The 16,024-nt window shown below is 41.7% G+C and overlaps 3 protein-coding genes across 6 annotated transcripts in view; 1 reads left to right on the top strand and 2 right to left on the bottom strand.

The window, feature by feature from the left end:
• Positions 1-2,181: 2,181 nt before the first annotated feature.
• On the top strand, positions 2,182-6,258 carry dmac2l (distal membrane arm assembly component 2 like). Its single transcript, XM_076974622.1, has 5 exons — positions 2,182-2,336; positions 2,592-2,705; positions 3,258-3,466; positions 5,684-5,855; positions 5,959-6,258. The coding sequence occupies exons 2-5, from the start codon at positions 2,602-2,604 to the stop codon at positions 6,071-6,073; spliced, it is 600 nt and encodes a 199-aa protein (XP_076830737.1). The 5' UTR covers positions 2,182-2,336; positions 2,592-2,601; the 3' UTR covers positions 6,074-6,258.
• A 353-nt stretch (positions 6,259-6,611) lies between these two features.
• On the bottom strand, positions 6,612-14,052 carry cdkl1 (cyclin dependent kinase like 1 (CDC2 related kinase)). 4 transcript variants are annotated; one of them, XM_076974619.1, is made up of 10 exons: positions 13,889-14,052; positions 12,946-13,165; positions 11,931-12,052; positions 10,401-10,473; positions 9,824-9,914; positions 9,492-9,692; positions 8,954-9,036; positions 8,372-8,428; positions 8,121-8,279; positions 6,612-7,759 (listed from the first exon to the last, which is right to left on the bottom strand). In XM_076974619.1, exons 2-10 carry the CDS (start codon positions 13,111-13,113, stop codon positions 7,658-7,660), a joined length of 1,056 nt encoding a protein of 351 aa, XP_076830734.1. In that variant the 5' UTR covers positions 13,114-13,165; positions 13,889-14,052; the 3' UTR covers positions 6,612-7,657. The 4 variants fall into 4 exon arrangements, with proteins under 4 accessions (XP_076830734.1, XP_076830733.1, XP_076830735.1 ...); XM_076974618.1 differs by having other exon boundaries at positions 13,768-14,051; XM_076974620.1 differs by lacking the exon at positions 13,889-14,052 and adding an exon at positions 13,341-13,499.
• Positions 14,053-14,804: 752 nt separating this feature from the next.
• Positions 14,805-16,024, bottom strand: part of map4k5 (mitogen-activated protein kinase kinase kinase kinase 5) — a 36,586-nt gene continuing 35,366 nt past the window's right edge. The window contains 1 exon segment of the mRNA XM_076975671.1: positions 14,805-15,827. Within this exon segment, the coding sequence (XP_076831786.1) occupies positions 15,740-15,827 (88 nt within the window). The 3' untranslated portion in view covers positions 14,805-15,739.

The following is a 16,024-nucleotide window of genomic DNA, read 5'->3' as shown; positions in this document are numbered from 1 at the left end:
CAGAGGGCAAAAGCTAAAAGTTGTTGGCTTGTAGATTTGTAGAAAACAACACGTACAAACCAAAACAATATCTCAAAGATACCGAGATCAAAAAAGCATTTGAAACATATAATCAAAACCTTTATGCACAAACTGAAAAGGTAATGGTATTAACCGTGAAGCCATTTTTAGAATCCCTAGACCTATCATCCATAAATTAGAACAACAAGATTTGTTTCTGAGATGACAGTAGAAGAAAAGACAGGAAAATAAGAAATTTATAAAACAGCAAATAATCAGGCATGGCATAAAGTTTTCAAGGTGCAAATTATTCCTGGGGACTTTGAGTGCTTTAACTGCATATGAAAAAAAGGCAAAGCTACACAGCAAACTCAGTGTTGAATGTTGACTGCCAGCTCTATGCCTCTATTTCAGCTAACAACTTACACACCGTAGTTCCAGATGTGACAAACAATGATCAAACAGTCAGGGATTAAGAACTCAGCATTACAGCTGCCAAAGGAAAAATCAGGCATGGCTCTACACAATCTTAAGCATTATTGGAACTCAAATCAAACTACTGATATTCTGAAACAGCTCTTCTCTTGAAGCTAAATTTAAAGATTTAGGCCTTAGAAAGATGGATCTTCCAATACAGTCAGTGCTGAGAAGTAGAGAAATTATTAAAACTGTGTAAACACAGCAGAGCAAATGGTTTTGCAACTCTCTTAGGATCTGGTTGGACAGGTAAACTGAACAGAGATATTAAGCTATTGACATTCCATTATATGATAAATGTTTTGAACCTGTTCACCTTGATGGTACATTCAGAACACAGACCCATAATGGCATCACATCAATATGTCTGCAGAATAACAACAATAAAATGTTTTAATCAATTTAAACATTGTTGTCAACCAGTGAGTTCAAGTAAAAATAAAGAAGACAACACAGGGGAAAAAGTTATACTGAGGAAAATTTGCTTGCTGCAAACTGATGAAAGTCAATAAACTATATAGTAATAAAGCACAGCATGCAGACTGCAGAATATAAATGCACATTTATTCCATCACTGCAATAATCAGAAGCTGTGATGTCAAAAATAAACACAAGCATAAAACAACACAAAATCAAACTGTAAGAAAACTTGTGTACGAATTACAAATTTGTTGTACAAATTACAAATTTACATTTATTGACAATACACACAGCAGGTTATGCTTTCAGATGTGTTCATAATTCACAACAGTAGCCTAAGAACAGTAATACTCTTGCCCCTCATTCATGTTAAATGAGAAATGTAATAAAATAATAATTCTGTCTAACCTTACCAAACTGTTATACATCCTAATTATGTTCCGTTTAAACTACATTTTCATATGACAGCTGCATGACATGGGGCAACAGGCAAAGTATTGCTTAGAAATCACCTCGTTAGGTCTTTCCTCCTACGTGAATCTAGTTAAAGTGGGGAAAAGTGCACATTCACGAAACACCCCGTTATCACACAATATCACAGCAATACCAGTATGAACGCGGGCGAGCTGCCCTATCGATTCTCTGATCGACTAACTGATCCACTGATTTATTGCATGAGTGAATAAATGAATAGGGGGGAGGTAGGTGTTTATGAAAGACATTCAGCTCCACACAGCTGCTCTCCGTTCTCGGGGGATACAGCCTGAACGAGAACGTTATAGAGCACCGAGTCGGTTCAAAAATGGGACTTCATGCGTCTAGTGTGACCATAGCTCGTCAGCGTGCACGCGGTTTTATTTTACACAAGCGCGCGGTCTAAAAGCCAGTGTGTATTTATAAAATGTCGGGAAAATCGAACATTTAGAAGAAGGAGTAACTCATGCTCAGGACATGTCCAAAGATCAGCGCAACTGACGTAAAACGAAACACATAATGCCTTAATCAAAGTAAATAGATAAGAATTGTGCTGACAGACTTCGGCCACAGAACCTCCGCTCAGTAGCGGCGCTCATTTCTCTTCAGTTAACGCGCATGTGCAAGAATGTAACGTCTTTAAAAAGGGGAACTCGAAATTTAAATGAACGCCGCACCCAGTGCGCAATCTTATGCTCAACACTTTCCAAAACCACGTTACATCCATGCAGAGAAACAGTTCAGCTACTGAACATGTTGGCTAAGTAACTAGGGACATTTTCACACACGGATTGCGAAGTGGTGACGTATTTGATGCGTGTCGAGCCTTTCGTTTGCAAAACCGGAAGTTGGATATGCACGCGCTGTGGTTTAACCAATGGTAAGGCGAAGAGAGATCACGTGATTTTAAAGGTCGCTAGTTGGCGCATGGCGGAGACGTGAACTAGCGTTTCCAAACACGAAGGGTGAGCTACTAGACTACATACAGCCATCTGTCGTTAGATAGTTTGTACATTAGATTTATTTATTCCACTTTATAATCATTTAAATCTACTTATTAGGTCAGTACGTGTGCAACGTGAAGCACTGAGGAGAAAAAGAAATCGCTGGTTTACATTAATACAGGGAAACGTTTAAACTACATAAGCTGGAACTGGGCCTTGGCTTGTGATGACAGCTGGTTTTACAGTATTTACTATGGCTGGTTTAATACTTTTCAGAGCGGGAGGAATGAGAGTCCTCACTCGGGTAACGGGGTGTGTCCTACACCCGCGCCCTGCGGCGCCACGGAGCAGCCGGGGGTTCTGGGGGTGGCTCAACGCTGTGTTCAACAAGTAATGTACTACACACAGGGCACTTACAGCAGAGAGTGCTTGAACTGAACATCACCATGGGGTTATTGGTTCACAATATTGTCTGTAGCATTTAGTGAGCAAACAGATTAACTGGATTCAAACTGTGTTCCAGGCTAAGTGTTGGATGTGTAGGCATAGTTCAAAAGTGGTTGTCACACCTTTTGGGACCAGGGGCCCCTTAAGCCTTGGTGTATTGAACATTAAAGATAAGGTGCTTAACATTTAAGGGGCTTATGCTCTGAATAGGATTGTTAAAATAAGTGGGCAATGAACAAACCATTTATGAATATTCATCAACACTATCTACCATAATTTTTCCCTGTTCAGTATCTGCCCAAAAAACTGTCTGTTGTTGGGAATTAATTTTTGAAAAAGCTGTAGCCATGGGTATGTGGTATCCAACAATAGCCCTTTCAAACAGTTCCCCAGTTTATCTGTTTAATATGTTCAAATGTTATTGTACATTTTTGAGTAAGATTTGATAATGGTCTTGTTGAGTCTAAATATGAGTTTGATCTGTCTCTGTTATAGAGTGGATTATGAGCGTATTAAATCTGTTGGTCCAGACCGTGCAGCTGCCGAATGGCTTTTGAGGTGTGGGGCCAAAGTTCGTTTTCGTGGTTTTGACCGCTGGCAACATGACTATAATGGGCTCCCAACTGGTCCACTGGGTCGGTACCATATACAGGCCATCGATGCCACAGAATCCTGCATCATGTACCGGGGCTTCGATTACCTGAGTGAGTTAAGCCCACACATAACATATGCAATGTAGTGTAGCATGCACAGCACATGAGCAAGTAGAGGAGTCCTGCAATTTGTGTCCCTGATGGATGCAATTTGTACATGCAAAGACCAGGAGGTGGTCATTAAATCATCAGGATGAAGTCAGATGAGCTCTTCTGCCAGAATGACCTTTCTGTGCACCCAAGTTGTCCTTCACTGAGCAGGTGCTCATATGTCCTCAGACACTCCTGCCTCCGTGACACTCTGAAAAACTTTCCTTACTAAAAGAAACGGGTCATCAAGGTGAGAGGTGAGAAAGGAGAGAGTGAGGACTGTCTGGATGTGTGTGTGTGTACGTGTCTGTGTTTTAGATGTCGGTGTGAGAGAACCACATGTGTGAAAGATGAGTCTGCAGAATGAGGGGGATTATATTCGTCTGTGGGTGGAGGACATTTCAAGAAAATGGGTTGTGTACATCACAGACACGTTTCTGTGTGAGTGAGCCACAAGTCTCATCTGGCAACATGCGTAAAGAAAGAGATTCAGGACAGGTGGAGTGTGAATGTGTGTTGGTGTGTACATGTATAGAATGACATTTGGCAAAGGATTGCTTTACACTTACCAGTCAATGCTCATTTGTATCCTAAAAGCAACCCTGTGTCTCAACCATGTGCCTCTTTTTGCATACCATCATCAATTCCAAGCATGCTTTGAAATTCAAATAAGTACATTACACTGATATGAAAGTGCTATGAAAAATGCAAACTAAATGTAGATACAATCAGAAAGCAGTAATTTGTAAGTCCACTTTGACCTGTGTTTATAATGAAAACAGTACAAAGACAAAATGTTTAATGTTTTTAATCAATTAACAAAATATTCCATATTTTTGAATTAGGGCCATCACTCCTTAATGAGGATTTTCAAAGACCTCAGGTGTTTCCTTCTATACAGCGCATATCACCAGTTTCAGGAACTCTTGAAAAAATGTCTGCATATAATGCAAGGCCAAAAACCACTGTTGTAACCTCTGACCCCTGCTTTAACAAAACATTTACAGTAAACATTGTTCACTGCTGCCTCCACAAATGCACTGTATTATGCACAGCCTATTATCAATAGTGTCTACAACTGCTGCTTCTCTGGCCTTGAGCTCACCTGAAGCACATTGATACCCAGTGGAAACATGTTGTGGTCTGATGAGTTACCTTTCCAGATTCTTTAAGGAAACAATGGACACTGTTCTCAAAGAAAGTTTATGAGCATGTAGATTGATACCACTATAGAGTACAAAGGTCAGCATCTGTCATGGTGTATTAGGGCTAATGTCACGAGGAACGTTTGTGAGGGCACCATCCAGAGAAATGTAGAAAGAGAGATATGCGTTTTGGAGTAACACATTCTGCTTCCTAGATGATGTCTCTTTCGGGGCTAATCATGCTTATTTCAATGTGGCATCATCAAGGCACATTGTGGGTTTGTTACAATAGCTTCTAGAACATCTCTAGAAGCATTCTAGAAGCAAACAATAGCTTCTAGAACATTGAAACACTCAAAATCTCACCATGGAGGCCCTTTACAAACCGAGGAAGCGAGCACCCCTCCTGGCTGGTTTTTAAACTGGTTCAACTGGTGACTTCAGTTGTCAACAGGAACCTAAATGTTGTCCACTTTTTTTTTTTTTTTGCTGTTGCAAGCCTTGTGTTTATATTTGACATAAAAACAATAAAGTTCATGCAGTAAAATATCAAGTATATTTTATGCTTTTAAAATCTATTTTAAGTTTTTGTTTAAGGTTATTTAATAGCAAATTAAAAAATCAATGCTCTGACAATAAAACTGTTGTAAAAAAAATAAAAAAGAAAGACAAGCAAAACATTGTAATTTGATCCATCCCTATTTATTGAAATATAGTGTAGTCCCTTTAAATGGTTGTTTTTAAAACCTTGTTAAGATTGTAAAAAGCTTTACATTTTTCTAAATCTATCAATACACACATTATGTTAATACATATATTGTTTTGCCCTGTTGAAGTTTGAGATGTTCTCATAAGAAGCATCCATCCTATTGGTTCAGTAGTTCTTGATAGAACCATGTCTCACTTGTGTGGTCCTCTTTGGCTATAGATGATGTAATTGACCTGTGAGTGAGGGTTTGCCATTGGGTCAGTGGAGGATGAATAATTGCTAGGTTACTTAGCAGATATCTTCTGTGTGTGTGTGACTTTCTAGATGGTTTGGAGCATGTTGAGGAGATAAAGCTGAATAAGTGTATTTATATAGAAGATGCATGTCTGGAGTGCTTGAGTCAGACGGAGAACATGCAGGCCAGCTTAAGGACGATGGAGGTCATCTCCTGTGGCAACGTCTCCGATAAAGGCATCATCGCTCTCCATCACTTGAAGTAGGAAACCCAAGATCTGCATTCAGTCTACTATCCACCTGCAGGACGAACGTCTCCCCTGGACATCCTTCTGTCCTCATGGCATATTTCTTCTCCCTTTCAGGAACCTGGAGTACTTGTTTCTCAGTGACCTGCCAGGAGTAAAGGAGAAAGAGATAACAACAGGCAGACTGCAGACCGCACTACCTAAACTCTCCATCGAACTGGACTTGGGTTAGTTAGTAAACCATGCAGCTGGTTAGAGCTGTGTTGGCCTCCTCCACCAGTTAATCAGACACAGGGGCAAGATAAGATGGATGTTCTAGGAAAAAAGACAATGGTGTCTGACCACAGATGTGGATAACAGTGGTATTCTCAATGGGTTCTTAAAAAAAACTGAAGTATTAAAGAAGCATGCATCTAATATGTACAGCTGTCTGCTATATAATTTGTAAGTGCATTAAAAAGCTGGAAAAGCAAAAAAACAAAAAAGTTAGTGCAGTTCTTTAATGGCCTTAAATATGGAAACATGTTTTCTTTGTACAAGCACATACTGAGTCTACTAGAGACTGGGCTATGAACTCCAGTGCAGATTAACTTTCTTTACAGCAGAAGGCCCTATTAAGGGTTCACATTTCTATCTGTGTTGCAAGTAATCATGTGATCACCAGTAAATTGGTTGCAACTGGCAAACAAGTAAAAACAATTACTGACTTCCTTTAAACAAGAAAACAGGGTCCACTGATGGCCAGGACAAAGGACCAAGCCAGGCTTCACTGCTGAAAGCTGTTTATTGTATGTACTTAAAAAAGACAATGCTTTAATCCTTACTCACGTACCGTATTAAGGTCATATTCTTGGAAAAGTCTCAGCAAGACAAAATGTCAAATGAGAGTATTTACACAGTGGGACAGATAGAAAGAGAATGGGTTACAAGATACCAGGTGAGAGAGAGGGAGGGAGGGGCTTGGGGCTCCGTCATTTGGCATTAGGTGCAAGTCAATGGCTGTGAAGTCATTAGCACCTGTTGTCAAGGCAACCACAACATTGTTGACATGTTTAATTAGCACTCTAATAAAAAGTATTCCTTAGAACAAAATACAAAGTACATTTTTTTTTCTTTTGTTTTATAAATCACATGGAAACAAAATTCACTCGAATATCAAGTAAAGCATTTAAATATAGAATAAAATAGACAGTGTATTAAAAAAAAAAAGAAAATAAAATACCAACCCCCTCCCCAAATAATAGAGCAATCATCAGATGTCAGTAGGTACAGATGTTCTACTAGACCAGGTCATTCTATTCGCTTCACTGAAGGTCCCTCTTCCTGTCCACTCTGCTGCTCTCTCTGGACCACACAGCACTTTGGCAATCGGAAAGGGCAGTGTTGCACTTAGACCAGTGCATCTACACACACAGCAGAGCAGGGCTCTATGTCTTACACACACACACACACAATGTAGAGCAGAGCAGGGCTCTTTGTCTCACTCACTCACTCACACACACACACACACACATTACACACTCATGTGCACAGTCTCAACACAAAGAAAGTAACAAAATGTCTGGGTTCAGTGTTGGAGAACCTCTCTGGAGGGGCAGTATTTCCTCAAACACAAACCTGCTCCAACAGCAGAGGGTGTGATTGGATTACCGATACATACTGAGAATGGTGTTCAGCAGAACTGCCCCAGGGAAGCTTAAATGAGACCAGTGTTGTGCATACATTTACATCAAGGGAAGTGTAACAGGACAACAGAACAGAGGCGTGCAGGTGTGTGCTGGGGCACTCGGTGCAGTGTGGGTTCGCACACGAGCAGTTAGATGTTGGGGAAGTGGTAGTTAACTTTGCGCAGGTTGTTGTAGTGTTTTCTGTTGTCCACAGCTGGGAAGATACTGCTGCTGGTCAGCTGTGGCAAATACTGCAGACAGTGAGACAGATGCACAGATGAGACAGGAGAGAGTGAGACTGATAGGGACAGCTACAATATATATATGTAATCGGTGACATTCTAAGTTCAGTGGCCACTTCCATTTTGCCATTAAGCTCCTTGTTAGGGAACAAGTTGTGCAAAGCATATGGAAACACTGAATAGAACATGTGTATTCAAAACTTTAGAGGTCACATTAAGTTCACTTGTAAAGGTCAGAGTGCATTCATGCATTGCTCCTGATTCTATTGACAGTACACCTGTCCATATCAAGTAAATATATAATCACACTATCGCCATGGCCCGTCCGCACCCCGCCATTCCAAGCTGTGTGTCTGCCATGGTGACTCACCCCCGGGGGCAGGTGTTTGCGGGGCTGGCGTGGCCGTCTCCTCGCCCGGTCGAGCTCCCGCGCGGTGCTCTCCGTCTCCTCACGTTGGCTGTCGAAGTACGGCTGCTCCAGCAACTGCTTACACGTCAGCCGGTCTACAGGGTCCATGTGCAGACAGCCCTGCAGAGCGGGGAGGAAGATCTAATCATTCCCCCTGCATATTCTGCAGTCTGTGTTTACTTTCATGCTCTTAAGGCCTATGTTCAGCTCACCTTCATTAGACTCAATGCCTGGTAGGAGATGGAGGGATATTTCTGCTCCAGAGATTCCTGCCCTCACACACACACACACACACACGCGCGCGCGCACATCAACACAAACACGAGCATATACGTCACGCAAGGGGCAGGACTGATGTCTCTATGATGACATCACAAAACACCTTGCAGTTCCCTTAGGCTGTGTGTTGACGATGGAAAAAAACGTGAGTGAGTGTGTGACTATCTATTTATTCCTTGTGTTCCTGCATGTTTGTAAGGTTCTGTAAGAGAGTAGCTAAGGGAGCCCTCTGTCTCCAGCCACTGGGCTGTCCTCACCTGTGACTAAGGGGACACTGAACAAATGGCAAAATTAAAACAGAGCTGCTGACAGAGGCCCAACATTCCCAAGGGATTCTGGAATTTTCCACAGCACTCAGTATAGATTGCATAATTACGCCTCACGTGCTACAGGTCCGCTCTCTGCTATTCTTGTGAACTCCACTGGGTATATTCTAGATGACTGGTAGATAGACCGCTAGCTGATTACAGACCATTTCATGCCATCTGAGCTGAGAGCTATTCTTCTGGACTCACCATTTCCTGTGGTTCAGGAACACACACTCCACTGAAGAACTGGTTATTGCTGAAAACCTGTTGATGCCTGGGGATCAAATCACCTTCAAACACAATACAAACAGAACGCAGACAAACATAAAGTGGCAGTATACTGAGTGATCATACATGTGCATAGCCCAGGGGTCGGCAACCTATGGCACGCGTGCCACCATTGGCACGCCGAGGCATAGTCACTGGCACGCGACACGCTGGACCAGCATCAGCAAAAATATATATAATATAATATAAATTATTATATTAATGGATTAATGGATTATACTTACTCCGAACGGCGGAGGCGTTTATACTTGGCGATCGATCGCGATATAATACTTAATTTGTGTCCATTTACACACACCCCCCCTCCTCTCCTCGGTCAACAATTTAAACTCGCCGCCATAGTGGCACACTCATTGACTGGACATGTTAAAGTTGGCACTCCTTGTCTCAAAGGTTGCCGACCCCTGGCATAGCCTGTATTATGTGTAAAGTCATACTTGTCTTTAAAATCTCTTACCCAATGTTTTCCTGATCAGATACAGCTGGTCTACATCTGATTTGCCTGGCCACAGGGGGGCGCCCGAGAGCAGCTCAGCAAACACACAGCCCACTGCCCATACATCCACTGGAGGGCCATACTGTGTGTCCCCGACTAGCAGTTCTGGGGCTCGATACCAACGAGTAGCCACATAATCCGTATAATAATCACATGGACCCGCTAGACACACACAAAACACCAAGCAGAGAGAGAGAGACAGATATCTGGGTGCACTGGTGGATATTAAATAAATCATCTTCTCCTGTTTAATGCAGAAATGCAACTTTGTGATTGTGAGTGATTGAACATACTGAGGATCCTAGCGAAGCCAAAATCACAGAGTTTGATGACATGGTGTTTTGTGATAAGTATATTCTCTGGCTTCACATCTCTGTGGATACACTAAACAAACACACACACACCCACACACACACACACACACACACACACACACACACACACACACACAGTGTTAAATAAAACATATTCATTGTCTATTACCTTGCCCACACCCTTATACCTGTAAATTCGCTTTGTCTCTGGTACAGGATCAGTATGCTAATGTAATAATGTTGGTGGCATCAGATTGATTGTGTGTGTGTGTGTGTGTGTGTCTTGCTAGTGATGGAATAGGAGGAGTTAACTGATCTGAGACCAGCATTTGCCCACTTTCACAGCAGCTCCAAATTCACTGTTCTGATTAACCTTGGCAATCTGAAACCTGACCTCACACAACTCAAACTGTTCCCTTTCTCTTACTGATTCTGACACATGCACACACACAAACTGACTTTCCTCATAAAGCCTAGGAATTAAAATATATTTCCTTTTAGTAGAGCTGCGTAACAAATGAAAAAAACCAGTGTGTCTTACATTACATTGGCTTACATTTTGTTTATGACAGAAGTTAATAGCTTGTAAAGTCTGCCAGGTGATGCTTTTAACCAGGTGCTCTGGAACCCTGAAGAAACAAAGCAAAACGTGTTGCAAAAACAGCTTTTACAAAAAAAAAGCCTTTACATGTCCTTTGATATTTACATCCAGAATAATGTATGTGATGAATATGTGCAATCTTGCTATAGACCATTAGCTCACAATATATATTTCTTTTATTTCTGTCCTTTGCCACCTGTGTGTGTGTGTGTGTGTCTGTGAGCAAGATATAATGTAAATGCACTATTGTGAGCTGATTTATGTGTGTGTAATCTATGTGATTTATGAGAAAGAGAGAGAGATAAAGAAAGAAGACCACTTTCTATTATTGGCTACAGTGTGTATGTATGTGTGTTTTGTTGACTCTGGGCTCATAGATCTGCTCTGTCGCTGGGTGAGTTAAATCTGGCCATGGACAGCCTTCTTTTTCTCTCTCCTCTCTTCTGCTGTGTTTTGTGGTGACTCCAATTTTCTTTGGCAAATAGCACTATTTTTTGGTTTAACATGCCATAAATATGCCACAAAATTCCACAAGACATATACAAAAACATACATTTCTTGTTTAAAAGTATGTTTGAATGTTGTGACATAAAATCAGGATAGTTTTATTTTGCTGTCAGAGCAGCTTGTCAATTTAGAAGCACTTTTACAAGCTCAATGGCTATTATATGTTTGTTGTAGTTTTAAGATAAGGATTAAGTTAAGGATTTGTACATGGGAAGATGATTCTATATAATTATAAAAAGGCCATTTGATATCTTCAGAAAAAGCATCAAAGACAAAAGCGAATGTAACTGTTTTCCCCACGCAATTGTCATGTCATCAGCACTTGTCATAACATCAACAGAAATGCCCAGTCTGGCACGCACACTGGGCTGTGACAATGGAGCTTCTGATTGGCCTGAAGCGTCATTTAGAACAACCATGCTTAGATTAAGAAGTGTACGCAATCCTTTAGTACACATCAATACACACAGTCCTCACCAGGATTTTGCTCAGGCTTCCTGGGTTGTGTTGATTCCACTAATTTTACCTGGATTGCACTAATTAGAAAATCTAGCAAGCTTGAGCAAAATCCTGGTGAGGACTTTTACTTTATGAACCTGGAATTGACACCTCTGCACATTAAACAAGTGAAACGGATTCATTTAGCAGTAGCCTTTTAAAGAATAATGTATGGAAGAGACTACAAATCTGTTGTCCAGGTTTTTTTATGTACACTACGAACTAGTGTACTAGAGCACTTCATACACGGCACTGGGCTATTTGTTCGTGGTCAGCCAGCAAAGCACTCTGGGAACACAGAGCTGTAAACATTCCACAACAAACGCGTCTGGCCACCACAGCAACAGAGGAACAATATGGTCACTTGTGTGGAAGGAGAGGAGTGGAAAAAATGCAAACACTTTACACTACAGCATCTTCAGGCCACAGCACGGGCTACAGCATGAGCATGAGTGTGTGTGTGCGCTGGTAGGCACTTACCCTCTGGGGTATCTGTCGAGCTCGTTGAGGACAGTGTGGTCGCAGTACTCAAACACCAAGTGCAGCTTCCTCTTTCTTCGAAATACTTCAATCAGGTTCACCAGGTTACAGTGCTTCAGTTGCTGTAGACCCAAGCGAACACTGCACATGTCAGTGGGAAAGTGCTTTTCACTTCTGTGGCATTGTTGTGCTTGTGCTCTGCGGGAAACGTTCGCATGACCGTGTGAATGACTGTGGACGGTGGCAAGCTGCTGCATGTCTTATCTGACAGGCATCGTAAAATCACAGAGCCCAAACACAACATCTCCAGTAGCAACAGATCACCATGCAGAACCTTGTTTAAACCAGCCTCCACTTTACGATTCAAACATTAAACTGCTAACCCAGTATACACACACCAACTGCACATAGGCCCAACCTGCTCAATAGATTATCTGCCATAGGACAGCAAATGAAAGCGATTAGCTTGTCCGTCTCAACAGCAAGGGAAGCCTGTTCAAAGAATCTCAGTGCACAGGAATCACACAGTCGTTAGGTAGCAGTCTTTAATCAACACAACAGCTCACTCCCGCGAGCTATAAACATTCACCAGTGTTTTCCTTATTAATCAACCATTTGTTAATTTGGAAAAGCTCTTAACATTCCCCCTCCCCCTCCCACACACACACACACACACACACACACACACACAAAAGGGACAGGTTATAAACAGCAGGATGACATAAGTGATAACGGTCTGAGGTACTCCCTCTATGCTGATGTTACGTTGGCTACTCTTCTGCATCTTCGTTTTCCCAACATCCACTATAAAAAAACGTCTCGCCTTTCTTGTTGAGGCAACCCCAATGTCGTCCGCAATCAGTAAAAGGATATCAACCAAAAAAGTAAAATAAAGTTATTCTACACAACCTAGGTAAAAGTCCTAACAATGATTATTCATACAAACAGATATGAAATATCTGAAACAAAGTTCCACACCATCACATTCATAACGGTAGGATACAACGATGTTTACCTTCAGCATCCGGATCTCCCTAAGCGCAATCTTTTTAATAACAGGATCATCTTCCGACTCCACAAACTTTTTGATAGCGACGATCTGTCCCGTGTCTTTATTTCTGCACTTGAAGACCACGCCGTATGATCCCTCTCCGATCTTCCCCATCTTCTCATACTTCTCCATCCTGAAGTCCTGAGCGCAGTCCTGGCGCAACGTCTGGGCCACTCAGCACCCACTGACCAAGATGGGAAAGCAGTGGGAAAAACAGATGTTTTTTATTTTGGAGAGAATATGAAACTCTGCGTTTTAGGTAAATATTTCTAAGTGGCTTCCTGTTTTGTGGTTTTAGTTAAAGTTTTAAAGAGCGTATTAATAAAGTACGTCCGAGCAAATAGAACAAGGTAGCCTACAATAAAATTAGGCAACCGTCACAAGGTTGAATTAGTCCGTTAAAGGGCTCCAGTTTCTCTTGGGATCATCTCACTATCAGGGATGCCCAAAAGCGATCATTATCTTCATCTTCTGCGGGTGTTGGGAACGGAAAATGCTTCTGTGTTTCACTAAAGATCATTTAACCCCTGCGTTCACACATCCACATTACGTAGGCTAACTCGCTGTGGGGTTTATCACCAAGATCAAGGGCTCGCTAACGATGCATAATATTTGAGTTAAGTAGCCAAAAACAAATAAATGACCATTTTACATTAGAATAGAGACTGACCCATCACATCAGGCCACATGTTGGTCTGTAAAGTGTTTTACTGTCCTGTAAAAATGTGTTGATCTACTATTTTAATATATACAAGATATTTGTCAGATACAAATTTTTTTACATACCTTTAAAAAATCTGGTCCACAAAAACAAAACAAACAACCCAAAAATGGTCAATTCTCGTTAAAAGAAAACAAAGCGTCATAAACCCTAAAGGCGCACACAGCGCGCGCGGTGGCGAACTACCTGTGGCTGCGCTCGAGGACACCGTCGGGTCGCGCGCTGCTGTCGCGGGCGAGATTTGGTGAGGATGAAGGATATTCCCGTGTGTGTTTGGATTATGTAAGTGTTTGGTGGGTGTGAGGGTGCACGTAAGAGTTTGAGCTCACATGAAGGAGTCAGCATTTACATGTGCTCGGTCCCCATAGGAACCAAGGCGCAGGCTCCACCTTCTCAGCGCGCCCATAAATCTGCACAGCAACGTGCAGACGCGCAAAAAGCTGAATGGCTGGAAACAGATTCATTCTATTAAAAGATGAGCTACCCGCTTTTACATTAGCCGTCTTGTGTTTTAGATGTAGTTGTAGTGATTATGATGCAGTTTTACATTTATCCAGTAACCACAGGGCCGGCCCCCTCAGGCGAGGTGTCCCGCCCCCTCAATGTAAATAATAAGACCCATTTATTTTACACGGCGCCCCCTCGCCCGCTCAACAATCGTCACACGCAGTCACCCCCCCCCCCCCCCCCCCCGGTCAACAACTTACGTTCACACCCCGATTTTTTCTGACGCCCACCTGTATATGTCCTGGCGCCGGCCCTGAGTAACCAATTGACCAACGCATTAAAAAAACGCATGACTTACAAAACAATATAAAACACAAAACAAGCACAAGCGTTTGGAACAAAAACAAGATACACCACAGACTCACAAACATACTGGACCAGTTCTTTGAGGTCATTTACACCTTGTTTACATTTTTTTTAATTAAATGGTGAATGGCAAATGTTGACGTAGATAGCATGAATAAGCGTTCAAACCCATGCACCAAGCATAAGCATAACAAACTCAGAACTAGATGATTGAGCACTTACCCAAGTCTTGTGATCGAATTGATATTTGATATTTAATGGCATTTTAACCAACGAAGCAAATACAATGTCTTGTTAGCAATATTTTTTATTACAAAAAACAGCATACATTAGAACTGAAGCTATGGAATTTCTCTGCAAGTAATAAAATCCTAGCATCTCCCATATTCTTAAATACAAAAAAGTAATGTACAAAAGTGCTTACATGGTGCAAATATTGAATAAAAGTTACAATAAAAAGGATACCATTGTACATAACTGCTTTCTAAAATGTAATTAAGCAGAAGATAAAGAGAAACTTTAATACATAGCAGTAAAATGTGGGTGCAACCATGCAATGTCACAGGGAGAGAAACATTGCCTATAAACTATAACACGTGGCTACAGATCAATAAATTACACTTTAAATAGCCAACGCAAAAAAACAACAAAACAAATTCCATCTCCTTAGATTAGCCCATTTCTGGTATATATTCCCAAATAAGAGATCTAAAATCTAATTCTGGTCCTAGAACAGAATTAACATACTAGTCTGGTCTGAAGACATGTTATTTGCATTCTGAGGCCCTATTTCGTGAACAGTTTAATGAAGCACACCTAACACTCTCCTCAAAAAGGCACTTTATAGTATCCGTTTTCTGCAGCATTGCTGTTTAATAACTATATCGCTGAAAAGCCTTGCAGGGAGACCCGTTGTTTATTACATCTGAAGGAATCTCACTGGCTGTTAGACTGTTGCATTTGACCTGATCCTTTATGCCCGTTAGCCTGTATCATAGGCGGGTGAACACATGGCCTGTAGCTGCTTCTCTGGTCCATTTAGAGGTTTAATAAGACACTGTCCGGAGCATCTTAGTCACTTTGCTGTAAACCTTCTTGTAAGCAAACAAAGCTACACTGCTCATCAAGCATGCTGCCAGAAAAGAGAGTCCACCATCAGGTAGCTCTGGGTCCATAATGGCCACTGTAGTCTGGAAGCGGCATCAGCATATAGACGTGGGCAGGCTAGTAACTGTTCTCGTGGCCTGCCAGGATGTAAAGGTTGCTGAGAGCCATGGGGTTATCAGTGGGCCTGCTCTCCAAAACCACCACCCTAAAAACACAGAACAATATTGAGAGGAGTACACGTAAACCAGAAGAACAACAAAACGGGGCACGAAGAACAGAAAGAAAGTTGGGGAAAAGAGCACAAACGCATAAGTGAGAGTGTGAGTGATACTGGGAGAGAAATGATACATGCACAGACAAAGCAACTGGAGGAGAGAGGGAGAGGGGGAGAGAGAGAGAGAG

This window comes from Brachyhypopomus gauderio, chromosome 15 (assembly GCF_052324685.1).
Source record: "Brachyhypopomus gauderio isolate BG-103 chromosome 15, BGAUD_0.2, whole genome shotgun sequence".
Classification (NCBI taxonomy): domain Eukaryota; kingdom Metazoa; phylum Chordata; class Actinopteri; order Gymnotiformes; family Hypopomidae; genus Brachyhypopomus; species Brachyhypopomus gauderio.
This window is presented reverse-complemented; position numbering and strand designations above follow the sequence as displayed.